Genomic DNA, 26,917 nt, shown 5'->3' with positions numbered 1-26,917 from the left:
ACTGTGCTAAGCACTTTACCTGTAATACCTCATTACATTTTCACATTAACTTCTTATCTCCTTTTTACAAGTGAGGAGTTAGAGGCTCAGACAAGTGAAATCACTTGCTTGGGGACACAGAGCTAGAATGTGGCGGAGCTGCAATTTTAATGTACCTCTGTCTCATTTCAGAGCGTTAGCTCTCAACTGCCAGGCCACACTCTTCTACTTGCTCTTTATACCCTCATTGCTTAATGAGAGTACACTGGCAAACAACTGGAGTCTAATGAGATAATGTATGTGAAAATACTTTTCTAAGTATAGAGATGTTTGGGGAGGGCAGGCAAGGGTAGGGAATTTGTTTAAATTGGGCAGACCTGTCCACTGACCCCTAGACAGTCAGGATTTTTTTTTTTTTTTTTTTTTTTTTTTACAAAACCAAGATCAACAACTTCCCTTTGTTCCTCCTTTAAAAATATTATAAAGTTATATTTACTTCCTTTTTCCCCTGATTATTGTTTACAAATTAAAATATGGAGAAATAAAAGCCATTTCATAATAGTCCTCACCCATAATTACTTTGTTTCAGATTTGAATGGCTATGTAACTATTACACACCCGCGTTTTACATAAACAGTAGCAACTAGACATTTGTTCAGTATCTTGCTTTTTCAGCCCTACAATATGTCTTGGCCATCTTTTTATATAAACACTTAAAAATCTACTTTTCTCTTTTAAAGTAGCTGCATAATATCCTATTCTGTGAATATAGATAGGTAGGTAGGTTGGTAGATAGATACATAGATGATAGATAATAGATATAGAGAGCTATGAAACTTTTAAAAATCACCTACTGAAGGACATTTAAGCTTCTTCCAATTGTTTGATTTCCTAATCAATGCCGTAATGAATACCCTTCCTAAGAAAGTTTAGAAGGATCTTTAGACTGAGTGTGATATTTGTCCACTGTAGTTGACGAGAGTGACCCGAAAGGACGCTGTACTGAGGGGAGGAGTATGTTTCACCGCGTGGAGAAACAAAGAACTCTCTCCTAAGCATGACCAACACATTCAGAGATATTAGGATTGCCAACAGGTGGGATGACCTGAAAAAGAACTCCTTGCTTTGACAGTTTAGTAATAGAGCAAAGACTTGCCACGGTTGCTCAACACTGGCTGGATCAGAAGAGGAATTTCCAGACTCAGTTACAAGCACGGCTGGTGGAGGGCTGTGAATCCCACCAGACAGTCTGGAGACAGCTAGACAGGGAAATGAGCAGCAGAGCTCCAAATCAGGCAACAGCACGTGTGAAAGGAGCAGTGACCTGTGGGGAAACTCATAACTCACAGACCAAACCTCTTCCAGCAGAGGGCAGTGCCTCCGATACGAGACAGGGCCCACGCCAGCTGGAGCCAGAGCTGGGGACTTCGCTGGAGAGATAGCACCGGCCTGAGGTCAAGGAGAAATTGAACTAAACTCTCCTTTGAAGACTGTAAGTGACATTGGGGAATACTCAGGGAGGGACAGTGGGACCTCACACTACTATGATTCGCCTGTGTTCTAATGTCCAACAATTTAGGCTGAGTAATAAATCTCTTTATAGAGTTTGGCCATTTAGGGCTTGCAAGTAAGGGAATTTGGAGTCATTTTTGCTAGGCTGGCCACTGAGTCTCGCAGGTTTCTGGGTACATGCTTGAATTGAAAAGAAAGTGACACACCTAAAATACAGCCTAGACTCCTGGCCCTAGGGCTCTGTGGATCCGACACAAAGTTTACAAATAGAAAGCTAGCAAAGGGAAAGATAGTCGGAAGTAACAATTTTATCTAAAAATAGAAACTTAGAATCTAACACCAGAGTTACTACTTGCTTTTGAATTTCAAAGACTACATAGAACGGCCTTTAAAACAAAACTTCAGCATGTAAGAGCCAGCCAAGCAAATTGTTATACATAAAGATAATCAACGATTAAAATAAATTAGTCTTTAGGCCTAAACCGTTTCCAATCAAATCTTTCCTGAATATTGGTTACCTTTTCTGCCGTGTAGTGGTTGGAATCAAATGAGAACATAGCTGAGCAGAGTACCATAAAGTCTACTTCCAATGCTGCTGTTTTCGAGCCTTGTGATTTTTTTTTTTAAGTGACTTTAGTATTCGCTGGTAAAGTCAAGGCGGATCTACCAGACGGTAAAAGTACCGTGTGTGTTTGTCAGGCACGGCTAAGTAAAACGCACTGCATCTGAAGTCTAAGGGTAGTTTGCATGCATCTCTCAGCAAAATAGCAAGTGGAAGAAATACCAGCAAGGAGAATAAACTTTCTGGGCTGTTTGATTTCCCCTGCAACTTCTAGTCCAGGGATGTTTGGCGTTCTCCCGGTCGCTAGATTATTAGCCCGCAGGTTCCGCACCGGCCAGGGAGCGGCTCAAGTCCTGGGGCCGGGAGGCTGGAGGTTGCGGGTCGGAGGGGCTTCTACGGGTTTGGGGGTGGGACGGTCCGCGGCAGCCGCGGGCGGGTAAGGACTGACGCCGCAGGTTTCCAGAGGCCCGTTCCCGAGGCCGGAGTCCCGAACCGAAACCGTTCCCGGCCGGCTCGCTCGCTCAGCAGGGCGCGGCTCCAGCGCCACCCGGCTAGCCCCGAAGAGGTGGGACTTTCCCCACCGGAAGTGATCCCGTCCAGTCTCGGGGAACTGGGGCACCTCAGCCAGTGTGTCAGGGAAACCCTTCCGGGTGTGTGCTGGGGCGGGGGGGTGGGGGGTGGGTGAGAAAAAAAAGAGGTGGGTTCGCCTGGAGTCCCTGCGGCCGCCGCCGGACGGCCCCCGCCCCTTTCCCCGCCGCGAGCAGCAGCGCTGGGGCAGCAGAGAGACAGAGGAGCCAGCGGGTGGCCATGGCCTTGGCGTGACAGAGCCTCCCCGGCGGCCGGGCGGGTGCTGACGGCGGGGTAAGCGGCGGTAGCTTGATTCGGGTGGGAGCCGGGGGAGGCGGCGGCCGGCGCCGCAGGTTCGGGGCGGGGGTCAGCCGGGTAATGTGCGTCCTTCTCCCCTTCACAGGCTGGACGACCCCCGCGGGAGCCGGGGCCCAGAAACCCGCCCGGGCAGCGGTAACTGGAACGGAGCCCTCAGGCCTGAGCCGGCTGGGCTGTGCGAGCAGGAAGCGGGGTCCCTGGGCCCCTTTGTGTGAAGGGCGGGGGAGGGGTGCCGGGCAGACCCGGGCTGCGGGCTCCTCCGACGTCCGCCTCGCCGCGGGGTCCCCTCGCCGCGGCCCCCACCCTTTCCCTCCCGGGGGCACGCGCCTCTTCGCCACCCTCGCGGGGCTTTTCCCAGGCTCGCCCTCCTCCCCACGCCCCCTGCTCGGGCTGCAGTTCCTATAGGAAGGGCATTACCATCCCTTCCCCACCCTCCCCGACTCTACGCTCTTTCCCCTCCCCCTCCTGTAACTTCCTCTTCTTCCCCGGTTGGGCCCTCTGTTCGTCTGCACTCTCCTCCCCAGTTCGCAGATTTCCGCCCACCTTCCGCCTCGTCTAGCCGCGCCGCAGCTAGCGGGGTGATCTTTCCCCCACTCTGGTAGGAGTTGGTGAAGGTGAGACTCATGAGGGAATACAAGGTAGTGGTGTTAGGGAGTGGAGGGGTTGGCAAATCTGCCCTTACTGTGCAGTTTGTCACTGGGACTTTCATTGAGAAATATGACCCCACCATTGAAGATTTCTACCGCAAAGAGATCGAAGTGGACTCTTCCCCCTCCGTGCTGGAAATTCTGGACACCGCAGGAACTGAGCAGTTTGCCTCCATGAGAGATCTCTACATCAAAAACGGCCAAGGTTTCATCCTGGTTTATAGCCTGGTTAATCAACAGTCTTTTCAGGTAACCAAACCAAGTCTAAGGGGGTGTGGTAATCCGACATCGACTTCTGGGTTGCTTGAACCGTGCATTAATGACTGTGCTTTGCTTTTAAAAGTTAGACATGACGCATTTTTGAGGTTACTCCTGCCATGGAAGACTATCGGGTTGTTTCTATAGAGCGTAGTAAAGTAACAAGCGTCAACAAATATTTTAAAGCTATTTTTAAGTGAAAGAAAAGTGAAAAAGAAACGTCAGTCTGTGTATATTTCGCCTGGAATATATCCTTCTAAAGTTGCTTGCTCAATTCAACAAGTATTGATTAACTTACACAACAAAACATCTAACAAATAATATCGGGTAAATAGAGCACTTTGAAAAAATTATTTGGAGCCGATTATCTGTTGCACAGATAAGTCCTCTATGTCTGTCCCACCCACACCTTCCCCTCCCACCCCCCAACACCCCCTCCCGCCGCCCTCCCCTTCTCTCTCAAGTTTCTCAACTAGATTCATAAATCTTAGTGTTGCAAGACGAAGAACTCAAGACCTGCCTTCTAGGCATTTTACTTAATTACTTGGGGCGTGTAGTAGGAAGGAAAGTTACTAATAGAAAAGACTAGTACCTAGAATTAATAACCAACAAAAATCAGGAATGACTTTTTCTGCAGTTGAACCAAATTGTTTCTGGTAACATTGCCTGTATTTACAGAAAATACGTGGGTCTGGGAACACTGAACAAGTGCAGATTTCTTACTCCGGCTGGGTGGCCAAACTGGATATGGTCCAATCTCTTAGAAAATCTATCCTGTCCTTCACTGGGAAACAGACTGAAGGTTTAACTTTATTTTAGGAGATGCAATGTGTGTTTCTATTTATTCCTTGAAAATGAATAACCTCATATTGACCCATTATATTGACCTCCATTGATTTAGGAAATGGATATATTTTTTCTGCATTTAAAGGTATGCACTTAATGTAGCTTACTTAAGAGACCTTAAGTGCTTTAGCCAATACAATGTGCTAATTCCACTTTCTTTAGTATTTTAAATTAAAGTACTATATAGTGAACTTTCCCAGTAACCTGATAGAACAACTTCCGGGATTTTTTTTTTTAAGATGATAAATTCTGGGGAAATAAATCAAAGTTATTGAGACCAAACTAAATTCATTTTATGTAGGCATAAATTCCCAAACAATAGTATCATAAAAACATTTTCCTCCAGAAAGTACCAAAGTACTGAAGGTGCTGTTTGACAGGCATTTTTTCCCTAAAGGATCCTCAGGAGATTTGTTATTCTATCAGCTTACTCTCTGGAGGCTGAGAGTCTTTTGAAGGGTGTTTCATAAGATTTCTGTTATATCCATTTCTGTTATAGACATGAATTGGGAGTGAAAAACTGTGCCATTATTTCAGTGGAGATGTAAACTCTTTTGAGCCCAAATGCCCTAAGTTTGGATTTTCAGCTGAACTTATGTTTCCATAAAGACAATGGGAAATAAGCGTAACCTAGAAATCTGAGTTGATACATGATCAAACCAAATTGATACAAATATCAAATAACTATATTTTTATAGATTTTCACAGTCCCTTGCTTTTCCGTAGGCCCACATGTGAATATTCTGTACTTACTATGACTTCCAATTAAGCATACATTTTCTATTTAAGGCAAACTTTTAAAATTATGAAATATTACCAAAATTGGTGATTTTTATAATTAAATCTATAATATTGTATTAAATCAATACTTGCCCCCACCTCCCAAAATTGATGCTACTAGAGAATTGCTAACGCTCTTATGTTTTGTAATTCGTTGTAACTACTTGGAAAAAGTAATACGCATGGGGAAACAAGTAGTAAAAACAAACACAGGCAAAAAAAAAAATGATTTATTCCCACCCAGACTCCCCTTGCACTGTCCTTCCCAGGAGTTGCTCACTGTTACAGTAGTTTCTAGTGAAAGTGTATTTTAAGGTGTTTGATTTTACTGGAATAAATGCATACCATTCAATTTAAAATAAAACATTTAAGTGTATCCATCTGGTTGTAACTCTTTTATTCTAGGCATTACAAAGTGGTTTTTGTTCCCACTTAAAACACTTTCACTCAAGCCCTCTTGCTACATGGCTAGGAATGCATAGATGCTGCAATCCTGTGCTAGGATAACAGGTGTTACAAGGAGTGATGACAAGCAGGCAGGTTTAGGGAGATGGCCAAACATCCTTATGTACGAATGGATTAATCATTTGGAAACTTGCTTTTTTAATCAGTATAGACTGGGGGTGGGTAAAAGTGATTATATGAGTCAAGGTTAATGTGCAACCCATGTTTTATATTCTTGACAAACCCAGCAGGTAGGGTCTCTGGAAATTATCTAGTTCTTACTTCAGTGGACAAAATGATGACGTTTTCTCTGTTTAGGTGTGATTTCATTTTGGATTCAGCTTTATATACTCACTGAGGTATGACTTTTTGTAATACTGTAATATTTCTGTTATGGTTATACAAACAGCATAATGTTTTTCTTTCTCTTTGTGATTGCTTGAATAGGATATCAAGCCAATGAGAGATCAAATTGTCAGAGTGAAGAGATATGAAAAAGTCCCACTAATCCTAGTAGGAAATAAAGTGGATCTGGAACCAGAAAGAGAGGTTATGTCTTCAGAAGGCAGAGCTCTGGCTCAAGAGTGGGGCTGTCCTTTCATGGAGACATCCGCAAAAAGTAAATCAATGGTGGATGAACTTTTTGCTGAGATCGTCAGGCAAATGAACTATTCATCCCTGCCAGAGAAGCAAGATCAGTGTTGTACAACTTGCGTCGTCCAGTAAAAAAGATAACCTCAATCATGGCCATACCGAGCAGGTTAGTTTTTGATGGAAATGTATGAATCAGGTAGTGTTTTGTTTTTTTGATCAAGTATAACAAAAAGCTGGTTAGTGTTAATATACCTGGCACTGCCTTGAATTTCTTTATTTTTAAGATAACATTTCCATCACACAAAACAGTCAACATTCAATGAAGAAAATTTTTTTAAATGCAGATAAGCAAAGCGGAGGTAAGAAATTGCTTATATTTCCATCACCAGGATTTTAAGTGAGTTATTTTTCTTCCTTCTCTGCTTTATTGGTAACATTTCTTTGGGTTGAGTTAAACCATAATACACTTTTTCCCTGTTCTTCTGATTTAGCATCCAAAATGCACAGGAGAGCACTCAGTAATAATTTCAGAAGTTTTGTGGTATTTTCTGTACTTTTATGTTTTTATGTCCTGAGCCAGCAAATTGCTGCAATTAAAATCACCAATTTACTAATCACCAAGTGCTTGATTAACAATACAATTATTTAATCAAATTCATCTGTACCTAACACTTGAGGGACTTAAGTGACCTCTGATAATAACAAATTATAGTGCCACAAGGTACCCTGACTTCATTATAAATATACGGTCCAAAAGATAATCTGGTTGAATTATCTGTGATGTGTTAGAAGGAACAGTTTCATGCATAAAAAAAAATTATTCAGTTTAATAAATTATGAGATTAATAGGAACAGTAACAAACCTTCAGGCCTTTCACTGAGTTAAATGATAACTTACACGTTTTTTTTAATGAATGAGTTTTTTTAAAAACTCATACTTTTTTAAAAGTAAGGTTATGTAAAACGAAGCATTTAAAACAAGATTATTTATGCCATGATCTTTTAGTCTAGATTGTAATTGAGCAAATAGTCTCATTTAGACAGTAACACTTAGATAATAAGATAAAACAACCAACATTGTGAATGACTGAGAAACCGCAGCAAATGCCATACTAGCCTGACAGTATCAGGAATGAAATTGATCTTCCTGAGCCAAGGCTGACCTCGAGTCTAGGAGGCAGTGTTGCAAATGGCAACAGGCATTTCAGATTGGAGCAATGATTCCTAATCAAGGGTTTGGCTTTGTGTATGTTCCCAGGAGAAAAGACTAACAGTCCCTAATTTATCTTTTCAGACAAGGTCTCCTGTCAGATAGTGTCATCTTTGAAAATGAAGGATGACAACAATGCTTTATTTAAAATGCTTTCACTCATCAGCCTTTAGCATACCAGAATATGATGAAAACTCATTTATTTTCTTACGTCTAGCTACATCTATTATTTTATAAAGTCAGTTTTCAGACCCTAGTCCAGCTTATGTTTGGTTGATAGCATCGCACTTGCAGTATAGTCTTTTGAGGAGGGAAGAGGCTTATGGATCAAGTCCCATATTCTTGCTGCTGTAATCTCTCTCCTTAAATTGTAAGCCAGCTTCACATTTGAACAAGTTCTGTGTGGTGATTGCGTCTTTACTGTTTTGCTCTATTTTTCTATCTGACACTTACTGGGCAGATAACGTAAGTGTCTATACACATTTTGTGTTAGTTTTATCATCTTTTAAAAAATTAACCAACTCCCATGAAATGTTCCCAGTTTTCCTTCCATCATTAGTGTAGACAGCTATAGGAGGTTAACTGAATAAAATTGGTCTCATGCATGTAGAGAGCCAGCTGTCTCAGCCAAATTGGCAGGTGAATAATTTCTAAAGCTATTTTTGAACCTCTTTTCTTCTGAATCATTTCTGAGTTTATCTCATTTGGTAACTTTTTGTGATCTAAATTATTTTTAACCTATTTAGTTACCTACAGGAATGAGTACATAGTTTTTTTAGTATCTCAAGCCAACTATGTTTATATTTTTTGTTAATTAACATACTAAAAAATGGAAATTATTATTAATACCTATAATCATTTTTATAGTAGTGGATCAAGTTCTCTGTGTAGGTTTTTGTTTGTTTTTGTAAGCAGAATATATAAATGAAGATGTTAGCCTTGAAATAAAATATCCAATAAGCTGAATTTCTAAAAATATTAAGGGGAACTCCCTGACCAAGATCTTTTAGAACAAAGTGCACTATATGCAGGGTTTTTTTTCTGACATCAAATAAAATTGAACTGATTCCCATATATGGGAACCTCTAATCTGAGGCTAGTAAAATTTGTGGTTGTCCTTGTTCACCATTTACCTAAGAAGAAAAGAAAATAGATGGTGGATTTTGAATCCTATAGCTTGAGTCATGGAGCTTTGAAATCTGTCAGACCCAGATCTAAATTGAATATCAGACTTTGACAGGTAAAGTTGATTTGAGAAATGTTTGTCACTAATATTTAGAAGAATACCTTGTCCAAGTTAGAAATAATAGGATGTAAATCAGAAACACTGTTATTGTTGTTATTTGGTTGTTTTTAACTGAGAGGGAAAATTTATTAATGCTCTAAGAATTGCTTCTGGTAATTCCTCACATTTATGTCTTAACATCTTTCAATTTGGGTCACTGGTCTCGTGCCTAACACCTGTTTATCTGCATGGCTCCCAGGATTGTTTCCTCACCTTTTACCCTCCCATTGGCAGTAACTTTAGTGTAAGTTTGGAAGCATAACCAGATTCCTTATACACTGCCATCATCCTGATTTATTTACTGATCTGAGGAGCATATGATCAAGTGCTTTGAAGGGACTTCTTTTGCTGTATAGCAGCAGTATAATAGAAACCCGGGTCAGTATTGTCGCCCTGTTCTGGTTTCATTCACTATATCATAGCTCTTCTGTGCTGGTATAAATTATTGGCAGTTCACTGTTTTGGTATATTTTTGTTGAGAAGGATTGATGTTTGTTAATAATCTCATAATACTATAAAAGAAGTAAATCACTGTCCTGTGGGAGTTCAGGGAAAGGAGAGACCACGACCAATTAGAACAGAGTTTCTTAACATTCTGGGATCTTTGCTGTTTGGGGCTGTCCTGTGCATTGTCAGATATTTAACAGCATCCCTAGCTTTTACCCACTAGATGACAGTAGCATCTTCCTCATCCCCCATTACGACAAGAATATCTCCAGAAATTGCCAAATGCCCCCTGGGGACAAAAATTGCCCTTGGTTAAGCGCCACTGAGTTAGAGATATTGGGAGCAATAGCATTTGAATCAGGCTTTGAAGATGGGTAGGACTTGAGGGGATTGGTGGTAGGGGTGGGGGGTGTCAGTGTCGACTTTCAAACAGAAAGAATGCCAAGAAGGAGCATAATCATATCCTAAAATATTCTGTCGATTCCCTAATAGGAAGGGGGAAGTGCAGTAAAGGTGTCTCTTAAATGTGACAGTTTGATATATTCTTTTGGCAAATAGAATATTTTAAAGATGATTTTTCAAGGATTCCTTTATGTCAGTCCAGTATTGATGAAAGTGATAAAGAAAGAAAATGGGGGAAAGGGTGTTATTCACTGTGGTTTGAAGGTCTCCTGTAAGATTTTATACCATTTTTCTCAGTGTACTATGGAACAGGTTCTCCCAACTAGAGTAAATGGTGCATAAGAGTACCAAACACTGGGAAGCAAACTGAAAGGACAAAGATCATTATTTATGTCAGCCTAGTTCATTATATATTTCAGCCTGAAGAAAAAGAGAGATTCTTGGTTCAAGACTAGCACGTCATTTTACATGGCAGCAGAATGCCTGGGATGCTAACAAAGGCTACTGAAAGGCTAAACCCTATTTGAACGTCATTTTAGTCTAGCTAGACTTACTATTCCTAAATACAGTGGAATTGATGAACATTTTCAGGGTTTTTTTAAATAAAAAAATATAGAATCAGAATGGTTTTTAATTTTTTTAACTTTTAATTTTAGTTTTTAATTTTTATGGTATGCTGGGGGTTTAGCAAATGTGAGGAGAAAAATCCTCAAATCACATCCCATAAAATTTCCTATACAAGGTAAATATTAATAATATCAGTAAAACGCTGGGGTGGAATTCTGTTGTAGAAGTTATAGTTTTGTTAGATACTTCTTTTTTTTCCCACTGCTCTATTTGCATATCACTTTGAATGGGGAAAATGGCTTATTTAAAATGCTCATCTGTCATCCAGTTCACATGGTGAGTCAAAGTGGAGCAGAGGAGTTGGAGGAAGAAGCATGATTTGGGGGTGGTATGTACCATAAAGGCCCTCAGCGAATCTTGGGTAAAAGGGAAAAACAAAACCACCTTGCCCTTTCTACTACCCCTAATTCTCCCAGACCTTCACTGAATTCATAGGGTTGGTTCATGGTTTGAGACTTGAGAGTGGACAGGTGCCTAGTTAGACCTGCTCTGGATGTGGAGGTGTCTGGTGATTAGAAAGACTCTTTGTATATCTGTTCCCTCTTTAATTGCTTCCTTTTAACCTCAAGATTAGGCTTTTATTGCAGAATAAAATACATATGAGCCATTCAGTTTTACTCCATTACCTCTCTGGCTTAGAATGAACCATCAGTAGAATTAACAAAAATTGCATCATAGAGTTGGAGAATTGCCACCAAGGAAGTGTTCTAGCCATACTACAGAAAAGATTCTCCCCGTGGGATTACTTCTCAGTAGAATTCTACAATTCAGAAGATAATATCAGTAAGAAAAACTTAAGTCCTGTCAGCTGTTAGAAAAACATATCCAATCAAAAACATACTCCCAAGTAGTTTTAATTAGGCAATCTTAGGAATATCAAATTCAGAAAAAGCAATTTAGAGTTGAGGGGAGTACTAACTTACCTGGTCTAATTCAAAGCTAGCAGCTGGAATTGGATCACTGGGCTCACACTGCTGTTTATTATCACTGGACTTGGTTATAATATGTGAGATCTCAGAATTGAACTCATCATATTAGTTTAAACATTCAGAGATTTTAGGTCTAGTGCATAAGCAATATAGCTAATCCCATCCCTTCTACCCTGGGTTCACTATAAACATTTAGTGAGCTTGCTTTCCTTCATGTGTGATTCTACCTCCATTCAAGGATTCTATGCCATAGGTTCCGCTTTTGCTCTCTGTGTTTAATGGGTGACAGTGAACAAGTTTAAAGATCTAGTCCTCCCACTCCAACCCTAGTAAGTTTCATGAGTGTTATGCACATTAGCATAGAGAAACAAAAAAGATATTTAACAAAAACATAACCCATATCAGAGGAATTCCAGCCTGAGGCCAGATGCAGTGGCTCATACCTATCATCCCAGCACTTTGGGAAGCCGAGGTGGAAGGATTACTTGAGGCCAGGAGTTCGAGACCAGCCTGGGCTATGTAATGAGACCCCCGACTCTACAAAAAATAAAAATAAAAAACTTAGCTGGGTATGGTGGTGTGTGCCTGTAGTCCTAGCTGTTCAAGAGGCTGGGGTAGGAGGATTCCCTGAGCCCAGGAATTCCAGGTTGCAGTAAGCTACGATTGCACTACTGCACTCCAGCCTGGATGACAGAGCAAGATCCTGTCTCTGAAATTAAAATTATTATTAAAATAATAATTTTAATAGTTTATTAAAATTATTATTAAAATAATAATTTTAATTAATAATTTTAATTTTAATTTTAATAATTTAATATTTTTAAAATTATTAAAATAATAATTTTTAAAATAATAACAATTTTAATAATTAATAATAATAGTTTATTAAAATTATTAAAATAATCTAATGTTTTATTAAAATTATTAAAATAATTTAACATTTTATTAAAATAATTTAATGTATTAAAATAGCACTTTTGATGATTTATTAACATTATTATTAAAATAATGATTTATTAAATTATAATTCCAGCCTGATGTTTTGCTAATACAACTAACTTTTAACTTGTGTATAAAATGCTAATTAAATATGAAAGGAAATTCATTTTCAAAAAGGTATTTTGGTTAAATCCCAAGAATATCATATCCCTAAAACTAGAAAAAAATTAAAAGTGATTATGATTACACGCTAATATTTGTGAGAGAGAGAGAGAGAGAGACAATGCTAGAAATACCATTGTATTTAGATAAGGTAAGTCCAGTTAAGCTAAAAAGACATTCATAAACTGCTAAGCCTTTCAGGAGCCTTTGTTAACATACCAGGCATTCTGCTGCCGTGTGAAATGATGTGCTAGTCTTGAATCAAGAATCCCCTTTTTTTCTTCAGGCTGACATAAATAATGATCTTTGTTCCTTTTGTTCTGTGTTTGGTACTCTCGTATACCAATTTACCCCACTTGGGAGACCCTATTTATTTCATAATTTCCTGAGCAAAAGGTTTGGATTAGTGTGTGTTTTTTGTGTTTTTTTGTACTTTCCTATAATATTGCATTAGTAAAAAGCTAAAAAGTAAAACCAAACAATTAAGTAAGAGTTTGAATAGAAGCTTCCAGAGTTAAGATTTGTTGAGTGTCTTGCCGGAAACTTGAGAGTGAGGTCGAGGATAACTTGTGTTCTATCTTGAAAGCTGCAAGTTATACATTTGCAACGTGCTTGAATGTGATATCCTGCAAGTTAAAAAGTGCTGATTTGACCAGCTGCCTTTAAACCTTCAGCAATTTATATTTACGTAAATGAAAGTGTTAGTATATTGAAAATTTTGCTGTCACTGTGGAGCAAGAGCATTTACACTTGAAATTCTAATCTGAAAGAGACTGTTGTTTTTGTTTAATGCCAGCATTTTACTTCAGGATTTATTACTGCAGATAATTATAATTTATTACTCTTGAAAAGTAGCTAGGATTAATAGTTTGTTTGCTTAAAGGTATGCCTAATGTTAATATTGTAGAGCCTAACTCAGGATTTATCTATATCTCTTGATTTCACAGGAGTATTGTCATCCTGTGGATGTGGATAGACCAAATGTTACCCGGGTTTTTAGAGGGTGGGAGGTGATTAATATATCGCGTTTTATTCAATATAGATTATGGTTAGTGAAATGATTTGATTATTAATATTTATTTTGGCTAGAAATAAATAATAACTACTTTGTCAATTTGATTTTAGAGAATGCTTGAAGAGGTCTTCAATATTTAAGAGAAATAATCATTTTTGAAAATCCCAACCTCTTTATAATTGTTTGATTTAAAAAAGGAAATGAAAATTTATAGCAAATTCATTAATTCAAACTAATTGAAGGAAGTCTTGTCTAAATTACTAAAAAGTATTCATAATGAATAATTTTTATTCATAATACTGCATATATAATGAAATACTGTTGTATTCAAGTAGGTATAGAAATTCCAGCTAGGCTAAAAATATAAAGCTCCTTAGTCTGGATATCAAAATTACAATCCTGGTAGTCTAGAAATTTATAACATTGTTGGAAAAGGAAAACAAATTTACAACAACCCTGTAAAGAAAGTATTTTTATCCCTTTTTCGATGATGAGGAAACCGGACTTGCCCAAGCTTAAATAACTGGTGTCCTAATTAACAATTTAGTGCAAAGTGTCTTTTAATTGGAAGAATGTTTCTATAACAATTTCTACAGAGGCAGACTTTTGTTCTATTTTTTCCTAATGTGTTTAGGTAGCACAATTTCAATAATGAGCAGAGTGATGTTCTTTAATAGTAATCATTTTTATGATATAGCTGCTAATAAAGCATTATCTCAGGCTCTTTGAACACTAATAGAAGTGTAGCTGTCAAGTGAAATTAAAATTATGCATTTATAAACATTGGTAGAGCCCTTAAATGATTATAAACTGGTTTCCCTTGGCATTCTTTCATAGTTGCTGTTCTACTTTTGTTTCTGGCGTTATGATAACATTTTTTATCTTATGCATTTAAAAACAAACATAACTCTACTCACCTAGAAGCTATTTGGTGATTCAGCACAGTTGAAGGACGCTCTATCTGTCTGAACGATAGATTTTTTTTTTCCCTAGTATTAGCTGGAAGGGCAGAAATCTGTGAGCTATAAGAGCAGGGAATGAGGAATCCCAGTAATAAAAGAAGATCCTGTGGTTGGGAGGATGTCCCCAAAAAAGGGCAGACCCAAGTGGAAAATGTGAACTGCTGCTATCACCTAGCATCTGACCTAACCTAGGCGCCTAGTAGGTGCTCAGTATCTAGACCTTGATTGAATTTCCTTCCTTCCTCCCTTCCTCCCTCCCTCCCTCTTTCTTTTCTTTTCTTTTCTTTTTTCTTTTCCTTTCTTTTCTTTTTTCTTTCTGCAGTCCTCCCACCTTGGCCTCCCAGAGTGCTGGGATTACAGACATGAACCACTGTGCCCGGCCTGAATGACGTTTTCTTATTTTAATCTCTCAAAAAACTAAATTTAGGAAAAGTCTAACATACTGCCAATTAACTCATAATTAACATGCATTTGATAACAATACCATTTCCAGTTAAAATGTGAAGAGATCAAGTTCAATGTAGAAGCAGCATTTGCAACAACTTTTATACTGTAAGATCATTTAAACCAGTAAGGACATTTTTAATATTGCATAAGTATAATACAAGTATAAGGCATAATAATATTATAAAAATAAGCTAGAATAGCTACACACATGCACACACAAAGTGCATTATATCCAATGCATCACTTCTGTGTTTCTATTTTTTTTAATGACTTATCAGGATGAGGGAAAATTAACTTTCTACTTTAACTGAAGTTTGTTATTCTTGTTACCACTTCTCTGTGTATATAGATCTGTTGTCAGTGTTCTCTTTTTAAACTATATATTTCTACATTTTTATGACATGTTTATCTTAATTGCAGATAAAACTCAGAGGAAATTTGCACAGATGCTGCTTTGGAGAACTTTACAACCTGGGTTGCAGAACTGAGCCTTGGTAAACCTGTCTCTATTACAGCATGTTGCCATACATCTATTTAAGTGCGTAAGGTCTTTGGCCTTCAAGATCCATTGACCTTAAACAGGAATGCTTAGCACGTTTACCATACGTTTAAAATCTATTCTTTATCAATCAGTCCTTTTATAGCTTTCTAAGTTCTTATTGATGGCTAATATGCAAGGGTTAATTTTTAATATTTTAATTGATTTCTTTAATCAGTTTCTCGACTTGTATTTATTAAATACTCAAACTCAGTATTACCTACTCAATGCCTTTTAAAAGAAAGTTATAATGGAGAAAAAATTGAGCCTTAAACAAATGGTTACTTCTGTATATTACCTCGTACCAGTGCTTCATCCTATTTGTAAAATCTTTCTCCTTTAAAATTATTGGTTAATACTTTGAGACTTTGTTTACGTGTGGCAGTGTTGTAAAAAGAAACTAAAGATCACATTTTACCTGTATGGATGGAATATCCCTTTTCTTCAAGTGCAGTTTGTGATGTGTGGTTTTTTTTTTTGTAATTAACATGTTCTGAAAGTTACAATTGATATTTGAAATTGACTGTAGAGCATTTATTTGAAGAGTTAAGCATTCAATTCCATTAGGTTTTCACATGTGTTAATCTCATTTACAGCATTGAATTGCGGCAGTAACATTTTCCTTTCTGTGAAGTTCTAAATTTAGTTATGACCTATTTAGCAATGCCTTTGAAAAGGGATATTGTATCCATGGTAAATTAATTGTATACCTAAACAGAGATAGCTCATCTTTGCCTATCAGGCTTCTAATTGACATCTAGTAGACTTCTGCACATGTAAAATTGAATTCAAATAAAATCATACACACTTTCTAGTTCTTAATATTTGTCTTTCTGAATAATAGTTTAAAGCAATATTTGTTAAAGTTTTCTTGCACTATCACGATTGCTTTTTAGTTATTTCTCAAGAAGCATGTTCGTAGTAGAGACAAAATCTGTGTAACAGGAGGGAGAATAGCGCCAAGTCTCTGGGCTATTTTTTATTTTTGCAAATGTGCTTTCTAATAGCCATTGCCTTCCATGTTGTTTACCTAATCAGCACATTTTGTCTGAATACTTGAACATTTTTACAGTAACGCAGGTATAGAATCAGAAAGGAAACTTATGCAGAGTAATATTTTGGTTCAGTTTTAACATCGTGACAATGAGGGCTTTTTCTAGCAATGATTTTTAAATTGTATAAGTTTGGCAGTATTTTATTGTTGAGTTTTCATTTGGTTTTAGTTGTGTGCTTTTCATTTGCAGAAGTTAGTAACTGCAGCTCACCTACTGCACCAAAGTTCTCAATTTTAGGAGCCCAGCTTTAGTCATTTGAACATGCTTCTAAATAAAGTAAAACAAAACCAAAACTATACTTTTGATCTATAATAATAGCTCAATAACTTTGTCAAGGAAAGCTCTAATATATGCAGTGATGGTTTATGAAAGGGTGTGGCAATTTTAAATTTATATTGTGTGTGATGTTCAACTAATGTGGTATCTACATTCATGTGAGTTATGGGTCAGCATGACCATTAATTATTGAGTAGAAATTGATTAAACTTTGATTTCCTTTTTTTAAATCGTGTTGCATTTGATTCCTGAGCAAATTCCCTCAAAGTGAACTCTTGTTCTTAAATTTTGAATTTTACCGTGAGATTGTAAAGATAGAGGCAATTGAAACATTTTTCCTTATTTATGAACTGCTTGAAATGAATACTTAATTTAAGTTTGCACTTTAATACCAAACTTAAAACCAAACACTCATTTAAAAGTAGGTTAAGTGATCATGGATCATTGTTATTAGCTTTGTGGCTTTGTGAAATTCTAAAGGAATCAATAATTCATCATGATTTAAATTTTCTAGAGATTTTGATTTTTTTTATAACGTTTCTTTCCTGTAGATTGTGTTCTTGTTTCTCTCTCTCTCTCTCTCAGAATTACAGTGTTCATTGTCATTGACCTCAGCAGCAAATTTGACTTGAATTCACTTAGGATCGCAGGAATCAGGGGAAAGTGATTTTAAAGGTGGTTTCTCCAGCACATTTTAAGAAAAGGGACCAAAAGTTATTTTAGCTTCCTCAATAGATTGCATGTTGCTTATTAGGATAATAAATTAATATTAAATGCAATATATGTCTTGTCTTTACTATGGCATCTATTTAGGAGTTGTTCAAATCACTGCAGTAGGGCTCTGCAAATAAAATAATGTAACCTATTATCACGGATCTAATGTACTGTAACTTTATCAGTGAAAGGTAAAATCTCAACAAGTACAAACATTGAACAATTACCTATAAAGATTTGTAAAAGTAAAATTTTTCCAATAGATTTCATTCTTGTCATTTTGTAAGACGACCCTGCAGTCCACCTGTTTGTAACTTTTTTAATAAAATAGACATCTGTATTACTGAGGTTGGTTTCTTTAATTATTTGGTGTATTGCTTCATGTTCTGGATTTGCTAACTTATAAATCTTTCTCAAAACTGAAAATCATTACTTTTTATCAAAATGATCATGTGTGTTGCAGTACATGTTTAAACAAAGTTAAACATTCATTCGCTTATTTCCTTAGTTACCATTCTGGAATATTTTGGGGGAAAACTGACAATGATATGCCCTAAAATATAGTATGTAATCAATTTGAATAATTTGTAAATAAGTCAGAGATTATAGACAATGGCTGAAAATGAATGATGTGTATAACTTGATCTACATGCAGAAAGTGGCCAAACAACAAATTTGTTCACTGGGAATTGTCCATGTATACAATATTTCAGACAATATATTTTTTTGGAGGCAATCTTGCTCTGTCAGGCTGGAGTGCAGTGGCACAATCATAGCTCACTTCAACCTCGAACTTCTTAGGATCAAGTGATCCTCTTGCCCCAGCCTCTTGAGAAACTGGGACTACAGGGGCTTGCCACCATGCCCAGCTAATTTTTCCATTTTTTTGTAGAGATTGGGGAGGGGCGGGGTCTCACTATGTTGCCCAGGCTGGCCTCAAACTCCCGGGGTTAAACAACCCTCCTGCCTTGGCCTCCCAAAGTGCTTGGATTACAGGGGCAAGCCACCATGCCCAGATTTCAGACAATATTAAGCAATACAATTAAATTTTGAAATATTAAATTAAGGAAATATGACACAATTATTTTGTCTTATCCAGTGAAACATTTTGACAATCACTTTAATTTGCTGCCCAATTCAATATTTTTTTAAATTATTGAATAGATTTTTTAACTTCAATTTTTAAAAATCATTATCAAGCTTTTCTTTGAAGTTGGGCAGTTCTGTCTATCTAAATGTACACAGACTGCATTTTAAAAATATTTGTAAATGAATGGGTAGTTTTATATACCTGTATCATATAGAAAATATCTTGTTTATTACCATCAATTATTGGCCTTCAATTGGGCTCCAGACACTCCATATATGCTGCCTTAGATGCTGTCCTTGCAGTCAATACATAACTTTTTTCTACAATGAAGGCACTCAGGATTTCAGGGCCTTCCACCTTTTTTCCACTAAAGGAGTGGTATCCCTTCATCCAGCAAGATCAACGTGTTTAACCAAGTGAGTAACTGTGAGAGGACAGAGGAAGATAAGAGCTAAGGGAAACTAGCCTGACGAGCCAAATCAGCATTGAATATCAGTAAGGGACTCTGTCACAGCCAGACTACCTTTACTTCCTCCCCATTGTCTTCTTCATGCCATTCTTATCCTGGGAAAAGATTCACCTAGTCTTAACACTTTTCCAGGTTATAGCATCTTGGGGTCAAGCTTCCAGGCTGTAAGATTTCTCATTTAGATTTAAAGCAGAGACAATTTTTTGGTTAAACTTCAGCTTGTACACATATTAATCTCATTTGAACTTTACCGCTAGCTGGTGTTTTGGAGTTTATCGTTCCCATTTTATAATTGATGAAACCAAGGCTCAGGAAAGTTGTGCCTTAAGTTCATAAAGGTAAGGTCAAATGATTAAAATGTTGAGAAAGTTTCTTGGAGAAGTTTTCAAATAAATGTATCATTGGGTAGAGTCAGATGGGTACTATTAAAATTATAAAGCTTATGGAAATAAGATAAAAGCAAGAAATAACTATTTTAAGTCAGTGTGATGGTCCATATGTAACAAAATACTAGTGTCTTTTTTAAAGGTAATGTGTGTGTTATATTACTAAAGTTTATGTAAGTCATAAGCTATTTTCATTATAGCTATTTTTCTTTGGAAAGGCAATGTCTTAAATCTAGGATTTGGCAGCCTTTGACCACCAGGCAGAATCCAGCCCGGTTAGCAGTGCCAAAAGAACTGTAGTTAGATTTAGCAGCTGTATTCTGAATCAATCGCAAAGCTCAGCTGCACCACTTTTCTACCTACACTTACAGTTTGAATGGAGAACCAGAAGTGCAGCTGATCTTCAACTCGTCTTTTGTCAGCACAGAGCCATATCCCTGTGCTTAAAAGCATTGTTCTCAATGGGTGAGGTCATCCCACTCCCGAGCTCAATGGTCCTGGTATGGTGTTATAATTTATGAGCGTTCTCCCATAGATTGTGAATTCCTTGAAGGTAAGGACTTTGCCTAAGTCACCTCTTCATCCTTAGTGCTTATCTGTGGTACTTTATAGTGTTCAATAAATATTTGATGAAGTTATAGTAACAGAATGAGTAAAGCAGTTGGGTGTTTGCTGTTTAGAAAATCCTAATCTTGCCATTTTCTGCTCATCTTTTTAAATTTATAACATTTAGGTAGTGTGGGCAGTGCATTTTCTCTTCCCCATCTGCAGTGCTAAATTGTTACTTGCTTGTTTGTTTTGCTTCCTGTTTTTGTTTATAATAGTTGTTTCTAAACTCACTTCCAGGGAAAATGTATACTACAGAGAGATGGTCCATACAGGCACACTGTGAATATGGACTAGAGGGCCTTGAGTCTAAAACTAAATCCTCCAAGACTCTAGAGACAAGAATACAATCAAGAAAGGGTATTTGCGGCCGGGCGCGGTGGCTCACGCTTGTAATCCCAGCACTTTGGGAGGCCGAGGCGAGCGGATCACGAGGTCAGGAGATCGAGACCACGATGAAACCCCGTCTCTACTAAAAACACAAAAAATTAGCCGGGCTTGGTGGCGGGTGCCTGTAGTCCCAGCTACTCGGAGAGGCTGAGGCAGGAGAATGGCGTGAACCCGGGAGGCAGAGCTTGCAGTGAGCAGAGATTGCGCCACTGCACTCCAGCCTGGGCGACAGAGCGAGACTCCATCTCAAAAAAAAAAAAACACAAGGGTATTTGCTATCCATGCCTGGGTTTCCTCTCCAGTAGATCCTGAAGCTTACTCAGACCTGTTCCTACTTCATTCTTAGGCAAATCAGAGAAATGTTTATAGTGGATTCCTAAAACATCTTAAGTATTTCCCCTTAATGAGGCATTAATTTCTGTTCTTCAAACTTCTCCCTTCCAAAATTTCGGGTGATCCCCCACCTATCTCCCTGCAGTCAATTCCTCTGCTTTTCCTTTGTCTCTGTCCCATTCCCTCATTGTACCTACAAACTAATGTGTACCCTCATGTAACTAAACTCCTACCCTGTCCCTTCCATTTTTTCTACATGAATCATGAATAGTTTTATGAGCACTAAAGCTATTGGAAGTAAAATTTTCTTACTCTGCTTCCCACAAGCTCCAAGACTCAGTCTCCAACTTTTTTTTTTTTTAGACAGAATCTTGCTCTGTCGTCCAGGCTGGAAGTTCAGCGGCGCAATCTCGGCTCACTGGACCCTCCGCCTCACGGATTCAAGCGATTCCCCTCCCTCAGCCTCCCAAGTAGCTGGGATTACAGTCACTTGCCACTACGCTCGGCTAATTTTTGTATTTTTAGTAGGGACAGTGTTTCGCTGTTGGCCAGGCTGGTCTCGAACTCCTGACCACAGGTGATCACCTGCCTCAGCCTCCCAAAGTCAGTCTTCAACACTTTTGACAACAATAATTAGAGACATTTTCAGGCTGCCCTTAAAGCAACCTAAGGTTATCCCCCAAAATGTTAGCCCTACATGTTTGCTTCAATATGAGTGGCCCATGCAGTCTGCCAAGTAACCAGAGACTCCTGCGTGCCCCAGAAAGCCCCTCCAGGAATTGGCTCCTGAGGCACTAGATACTTTCTTACTCATGCTGTAAGCTCCAGGGAGTGCCCTGGGCTTAGTAGCTTGAAGTTCCTACAAGCTGCTGTAAGCATTAAAAGTTGAGGAAATGGCGGGGGGACGGAGGGCGGTTGTTAGAGCCCATGCTGAACTTTTCTTGGAGTTTGAAAGTCGGTGAATGTTAAATCCACAATTGAGAAATAGAAGGATTTCTGACGGCTCTGACCCTTCAACTAACCCCAGTTTGGGGGTTTGTTGTTCCTCCATTTAAGACGGAGCCATAGGAAGCCTGGATACTAGCAGACATAGTTTTCCCTGTTTTTTTGTAGTCCCTCTTTGGGACATACGTGTGGCTATCCTTAGAAAAATCTCAGCTGAAGTGTAGACATTATGCCATGCCCCAAGATAGCTCTGAGAATGTTCTTGGTCCTTTGCTTAGGCCCCAAAATACACAGAGGTGAATGGAAGGGGCAGACATTTAAAACACAGACACAGGCTTTATCATGTTGCTTGGCTGCAAACTGAGACTGTGTTGGGTGCTTGAGTCCCTCTGGAAGCTATGGCATGGAGAATAAAGCCCGTGCTCTCTAACTCAAAAAAATGTCTCAGCTACAGGCCTTTTGCTGTCTGACTGGTTAAAGAGAATAATTGCAGTGACCTAGCAATGGAAACCTAGCCCAAAAAAGAGTGACTTCTCTTGGACAGTAAGTAGTTGCTTAGTGAGAAAGATTCTAGATTCCAGACAAAAATGGGACAAGAAGATCAGTGTCTTTATTTAACATTTGCCAAGCTTCTAAGTATGTGTCAGGCACGGTGCTATGAGCTGAGTTTATAGGAGGAATGTGATATGGCCTCATCCTCTGGTGGAACTTAGATTCTCGCCTAAGAGACAGACTTTTAAGCAATAAATATGAGGCAATGTGATGTATGCACTAATATCAGCATGTGCCATATGCCAGGGAGCTCAGAGAAGGAAAGGGATTTATTTTTCCTGTAGGAGTCAAGGCAAGATCAGAGGAACTTGCCTTGTGGGCTGATTCTTGAAGATTAAGGAGCAATTTGCAGTTAAGAACATATCCAGATAGACTTTGAGAGAGGAGACTCAGGAAAGGCGTAGAGTCCTGAGTGTGCCTGGCAGGCTTGGGAGACCTGGAGTTAGCAGGGATGTCAAGAGGGGCTGGCTAGAATAAGAGTGAGAAAGAGTGATGGGAGATGAGGTTAGAAAGCAGCACAGGCTGGAATGTAAGGGTCTTGCATGCCATACTGAGCCTTTGGGGATTTCTCCTGGCAACGATGGGGAGTCACTGGCCTGCTGCAGCAGAGTGGTAGGAGCAGATTGGGGTTTTAGAAAGACACAAAAGTGAAGGATAGTTTGGAGGGGTTTACCTGGGGCAGGGAGATCTGTAAGGAGACCACTGCAATCATATAAATAAGAAAGAGCAAGAGCTTTAATAGGGCACAATTAGGGAGAATGAAGAGATGGTGATAAATTATAGTGGCCTAAGATATGGATTCAAGTCCCAAATCTGATCAATCACATTCTTCAGCTTAAAAATCTCTCATGACTCTCCAGGATTCACCTCATCAGACAAGGGCTTTCACATTCCAACTTGGCCTATCTCTCCAACCTCACCTTTTATGCTAACGCTCATAATCTAAACTCCAGTTTCAGTGACTCCAAACTTCTTGCTGGTTCCTAAACCAAGCCCTACTCAATCATGTTTCCATGCCTCTGCATGAGCTATTCCCATCACATGCAATACCCTCTTCTCAACTTCCTCCCCTTAGGGAATTCTTACTCATCCTTATAACTCATACCTCATTTCCATGGATCCCTTATTTCTCTCTCATTCTCTGCACAGAGAATCTCTCTCTCACCCCTCCCCTCCCCCCCACCCCCTCAATCTTTCTTTACACTTCCAGGTTGGAGAGCACCCAGTAAATACATATTACATCATTTCAAAATTACCTGTTTACGTGTTTTCCACTCCCACAAGGCAATCAGCCTCTCTTAGGAGAAAAATGAATTATTTTTCACCTATCATGGTATTGGATGCATAGAAGAGTTCAAGAAACGCTGAGTGATTAAATGAATTTTGGCAGTAGAACTGGGAGAACTTGATGTGATTATTGGTTATGATGAAAAGGGGGAAGTATAAAGTAAGCAATTTCTAGTTTGGGTAACTGGACAGGCCTAAATAATCTAGATTCTAAATAAGTATTTTTGCTTTCACTCTTGATCCAGTCTAGTCTTTTCTTTACAAAACAGCCACAGTGATCTTTTACAAATGTCGATATAATCCTGACACTCCCCAGTCAAAAGCTCCCCAGTGTCCCATTATCACTATCAGGCTTGGTCCAGACTTCTTAGAATGACCTGGCCCCTGACTACTTGTTCGTCTTTGTTTTCCACTGCTTCTATCCTCACACTTTCCCTTTGACTATCACATGAGTTCATAGCTTCTTGCATACACTCTCAAGATTTTGCTTAGTGTCTTTCCTCCATATGAAACTTCCTTCCTGTTCTTTGCCTATCTCCTATCCTACTCATACACTGAAATTCCTTGTCTGTCTCCTTTTCTATATGGTAAGCTCTAAAAGAGAAAAGTTTATGTGTAATTTACTAGTTATCTCAGTATCCAGCACAAAATAGATGATCAATAAAGATTTTTGAACTGAACTCAGCTTGGTAGATGATAATACTATCAGTAGACCTTTCGTACTGCAAGAGGAAGTTAATGGGGTAGTTGGGAGTGAAGGGAGTGTGTAATTTCAGCTTGGGGCATGGCAAACTGCATGTGACAGGTGGGGAGGTGCGGTGGGTAGTTTCCCTAATTATCTCAAGGACAAGCCTCTGTCTTCTGCCCATTCATGGAGAGGCACTCTTAAAGCAGACTCAAACACCGTTTCTATTTAAGCAGGGTGGATGTCAGCCTCCCAGTGTACATCAACATGAAATCCACAGCCAATGCAGAAAAGTCAGCCACACCAAATTTCTAGTCATCTCTGCCTCTGGCTCTGTGCCTGAAGATGGGGGTTGGAATAGAATGATAAAGACTTGTTTTCTTCCATCAGCCTCAAGTGGGGCTGTAGCCAAAGTCAAGTGAAGCTAATATCAGGCTTTCTCATTCTGCAAACCTTGCAAATTTATGGGTAAATTCCAGTCCCGCTTTTCCTTTCTTCCAGCAAATCAAGATGCTTCTTAGTCTGTTACTGAGTATTTTTCCATATTTTATTTGGATGTGCTGAAGTATCTTTCATTGATATAAACAAAGTTAAGAGCTTCAGCCTCCTATTAAGGTTTCCATGGGAACATTAGAAACTAACATATGCATTGCCTTTGGCACATAATTCCGGCTCTGATATGTTTATTTGCTGTTAGAAAATAATACATAGCAGTGTTATAAAATTGAGTGTAGAGATCACCCACCTTGTAGAGGATAGTCATTCTATAGTATGCATCTGCATTGTCTAGCATAGGATTTCATCCTATTCTGCATTGTTCTCTAAATGTGTCTCATTAGGAAACTCCGTGATGGACATTACACAAATATACCATAAAGAAGACAAGGCTACTCCTAAAAGACCTTCTTTGACTCAAGAAACAGGACCTCTCTACGTGGGCAGTTCTGCACTTAGCTACCTCAGGGCCTTCCTCCACCTAAGATCAGAATCATGTACAGTGTACTAGCTTCACAACAGCACATTTGTTTCTTTTAGAGTTTATTATGATCCTAAAAGTTAGCATGAGGAAGGAAAGACCATTCCTGTCTCCCCCAAGTCTCATGTTCTTCTGGGTATCCGAAGACAGGTAAATTAGATACAATGTTTTATTCTGGCTCTGTCACACTCTGTGAAGGCATATTAATTACCTTGTATTATATCAACTTGATGATCTATTAACATTGAATTACATGGCCTCAAAGTCATATTGTGTCCGGAATTGGTGAGTTCTTGGTCTCATTGACTTCAAGAATGAAGCCACGGACCCTCGCAGTGAGTGTTACAGTTCTTAAAGGTGGCGTGTCTGGAGTTTGTTCCTTCTGATGTTCTGATGTGTTCGGAGTTTCTTCCTTCTGGTCCGTTCCTGGTCTCGCTGGCTCAGGAGTGAAACCGCAGACCTTCGCGGTGAATGTTAACAGCTCATAAATGCAGTGTGGACCCAAAGACTGAGCAGCAGCAAGATTTCTTGCAAAGAGCAAAAGAACAAACCTTCCACACTGGGAAAGAGGACCTTGGCACAGGTTGCCACTGCTGGCTTGGGCAGCCTGCTTTTATTCCCTTATCTGGCCCCACCCACATGCTGCTGATTGGTCCATTTTACAGAGAGCTGATTGGTCTGTTTTACAGAGAGCTGATTGGTCCGTTTTGACAGGGTGCTGATTGGTGTGTTTACAATCCCTGAGCTAGACACAAAAGTTCTCCAAGTCCCCACAGAGCACTGATTGGTGCATTTACAAACCTTGAGCTAGACACAGGGCGCTGATTGATGTGTTTACAAACCTTGAGCTAGACACAGAGTGCTGATTGGTGTATTTACAATCCCTTAGCTAGACATAAATGTTCTCCAAGTCCCCACCAGATTAGCTAGATAGAGTGCTGATTGGTGCATTTACAAACCTTGAGCTAGATACAGAGTGCTGATTGGCGTATTTACAATCCCTTAGCTAGACATAAAGGTTCTCCAAGTCCCCACTAGACTCAGGAGCCCAGCTGGCTTTACTTAGTGGATCTTGCACAGGGTCCGCAGGTGGAGCTGCCTGCCAGTCCTGCGCCTTGCGCCTTGCTCCCGCACTCCTCAGCCCTTGGGCAGTCAATGGGACTGGGCGCCGCAGAGCAGGGGGCGGCACTCGTCGGGGAGGCTTGGGCCAGCACAGGAGCCCATGGCACAGGGGAGGCTCAGGCACGGAGGGCTGCAGGTCCCGAGCCCTGCCCCGCGGGGAGGCAGCTGAGGCCTGGTGAGAATTCCAGCACAGTGCTGGCCGGCCAGCACTGCTGGAGGACCCAGCGCACCCTCCACAGCTGCTGGCCCGGGTGCTAAGCCCCTCACTGCCTGGGGCCGGCGGTGCCGGCCAGCCGCTCCAAGTGTGGGGCCTGCCAAGCCGACACCCACCTGGGTCTTGCACTGGCCCGTGAGCGTGCGTGCAGCCCGGGTTCCCGCCCACGCCTCTTCCTCCACACCTCCCTGCAAGCAGAGGGAGCCGGTTCCGACCTCGGCCAGCCCAGAGAGGGGCTCCCACAGTGCAGCAGCGGGCCGAAGGGCTCCTCAAGTATGGCCAGAGTGGGCACTGAGGCTGAGGAGGCGCCAAGAGTGAGCGAGGGCTGCCAGCACGCTGTCACCTCT

At 39.7% G+C, this 26,917-nt stretch overlaps 1 protein-coding gene across 2 annotated transcripts; it reads left to right on the top strand.

Moving 5' to 3' along the window:
* Window positions 1–1,410: 1,410 nt before the first annotated feature.
* Window positions 1,411–17,842, top strand: RAP2C (RAP2C, member of RAS oncogene family). Of its 2 annotated transcripts, none has more exons than XM_032757623.2 (4): window positions 1,411–1,471; window positions 3,024–3,834; window positions 6,361–6,673; window positions 15,353–17,842. In XM_032757623.2, exons 2-3 carry the CDS (start codon window positions 3,562–3,564, stop codon window positions 6,637–6,639), a joined length of 552 nt encoding a protein of 183 aa, XP_032613514.1. In that variant the 5' UTR covers window positions 1,411–1,471; window positions 3,024–3,561; the 3' UTR covers window positions 6,640–6,673; window positions 15,353–17,842. The 2 variants fall into 2 exon arrangements, with proteins under 2 accessions (XP_032613514.1, XP_032613513.1); XM_032757622.2 differs by lacking the exon at window positions 1,411–1,471 and adding an exon at window positions 2,747–2,914.
* Window positions 17,843–26,917: the final 9,075 nt, after the last annotated feature.

Source organism: Hylobates moloch, unplaced genomic scaffold (assembly GCF_009828535.3).
Source record: "Hylobates moloch isolate HMO894 unplaced genomic scaffold, HMol_V3 SCAFFOLD_7, whole genome shotgun sequence".
Taxonomy (NCBI): Eukaryota; Metazoa; Chordata; class Mammalia; order Primates; family Hylobatidae; genus Hylobates; species Hylobates moloch.
Note: the sequence above shows the minus strand (reverse complement) of the source record. Positions and strands in the feature narration are given on the sequence as shown.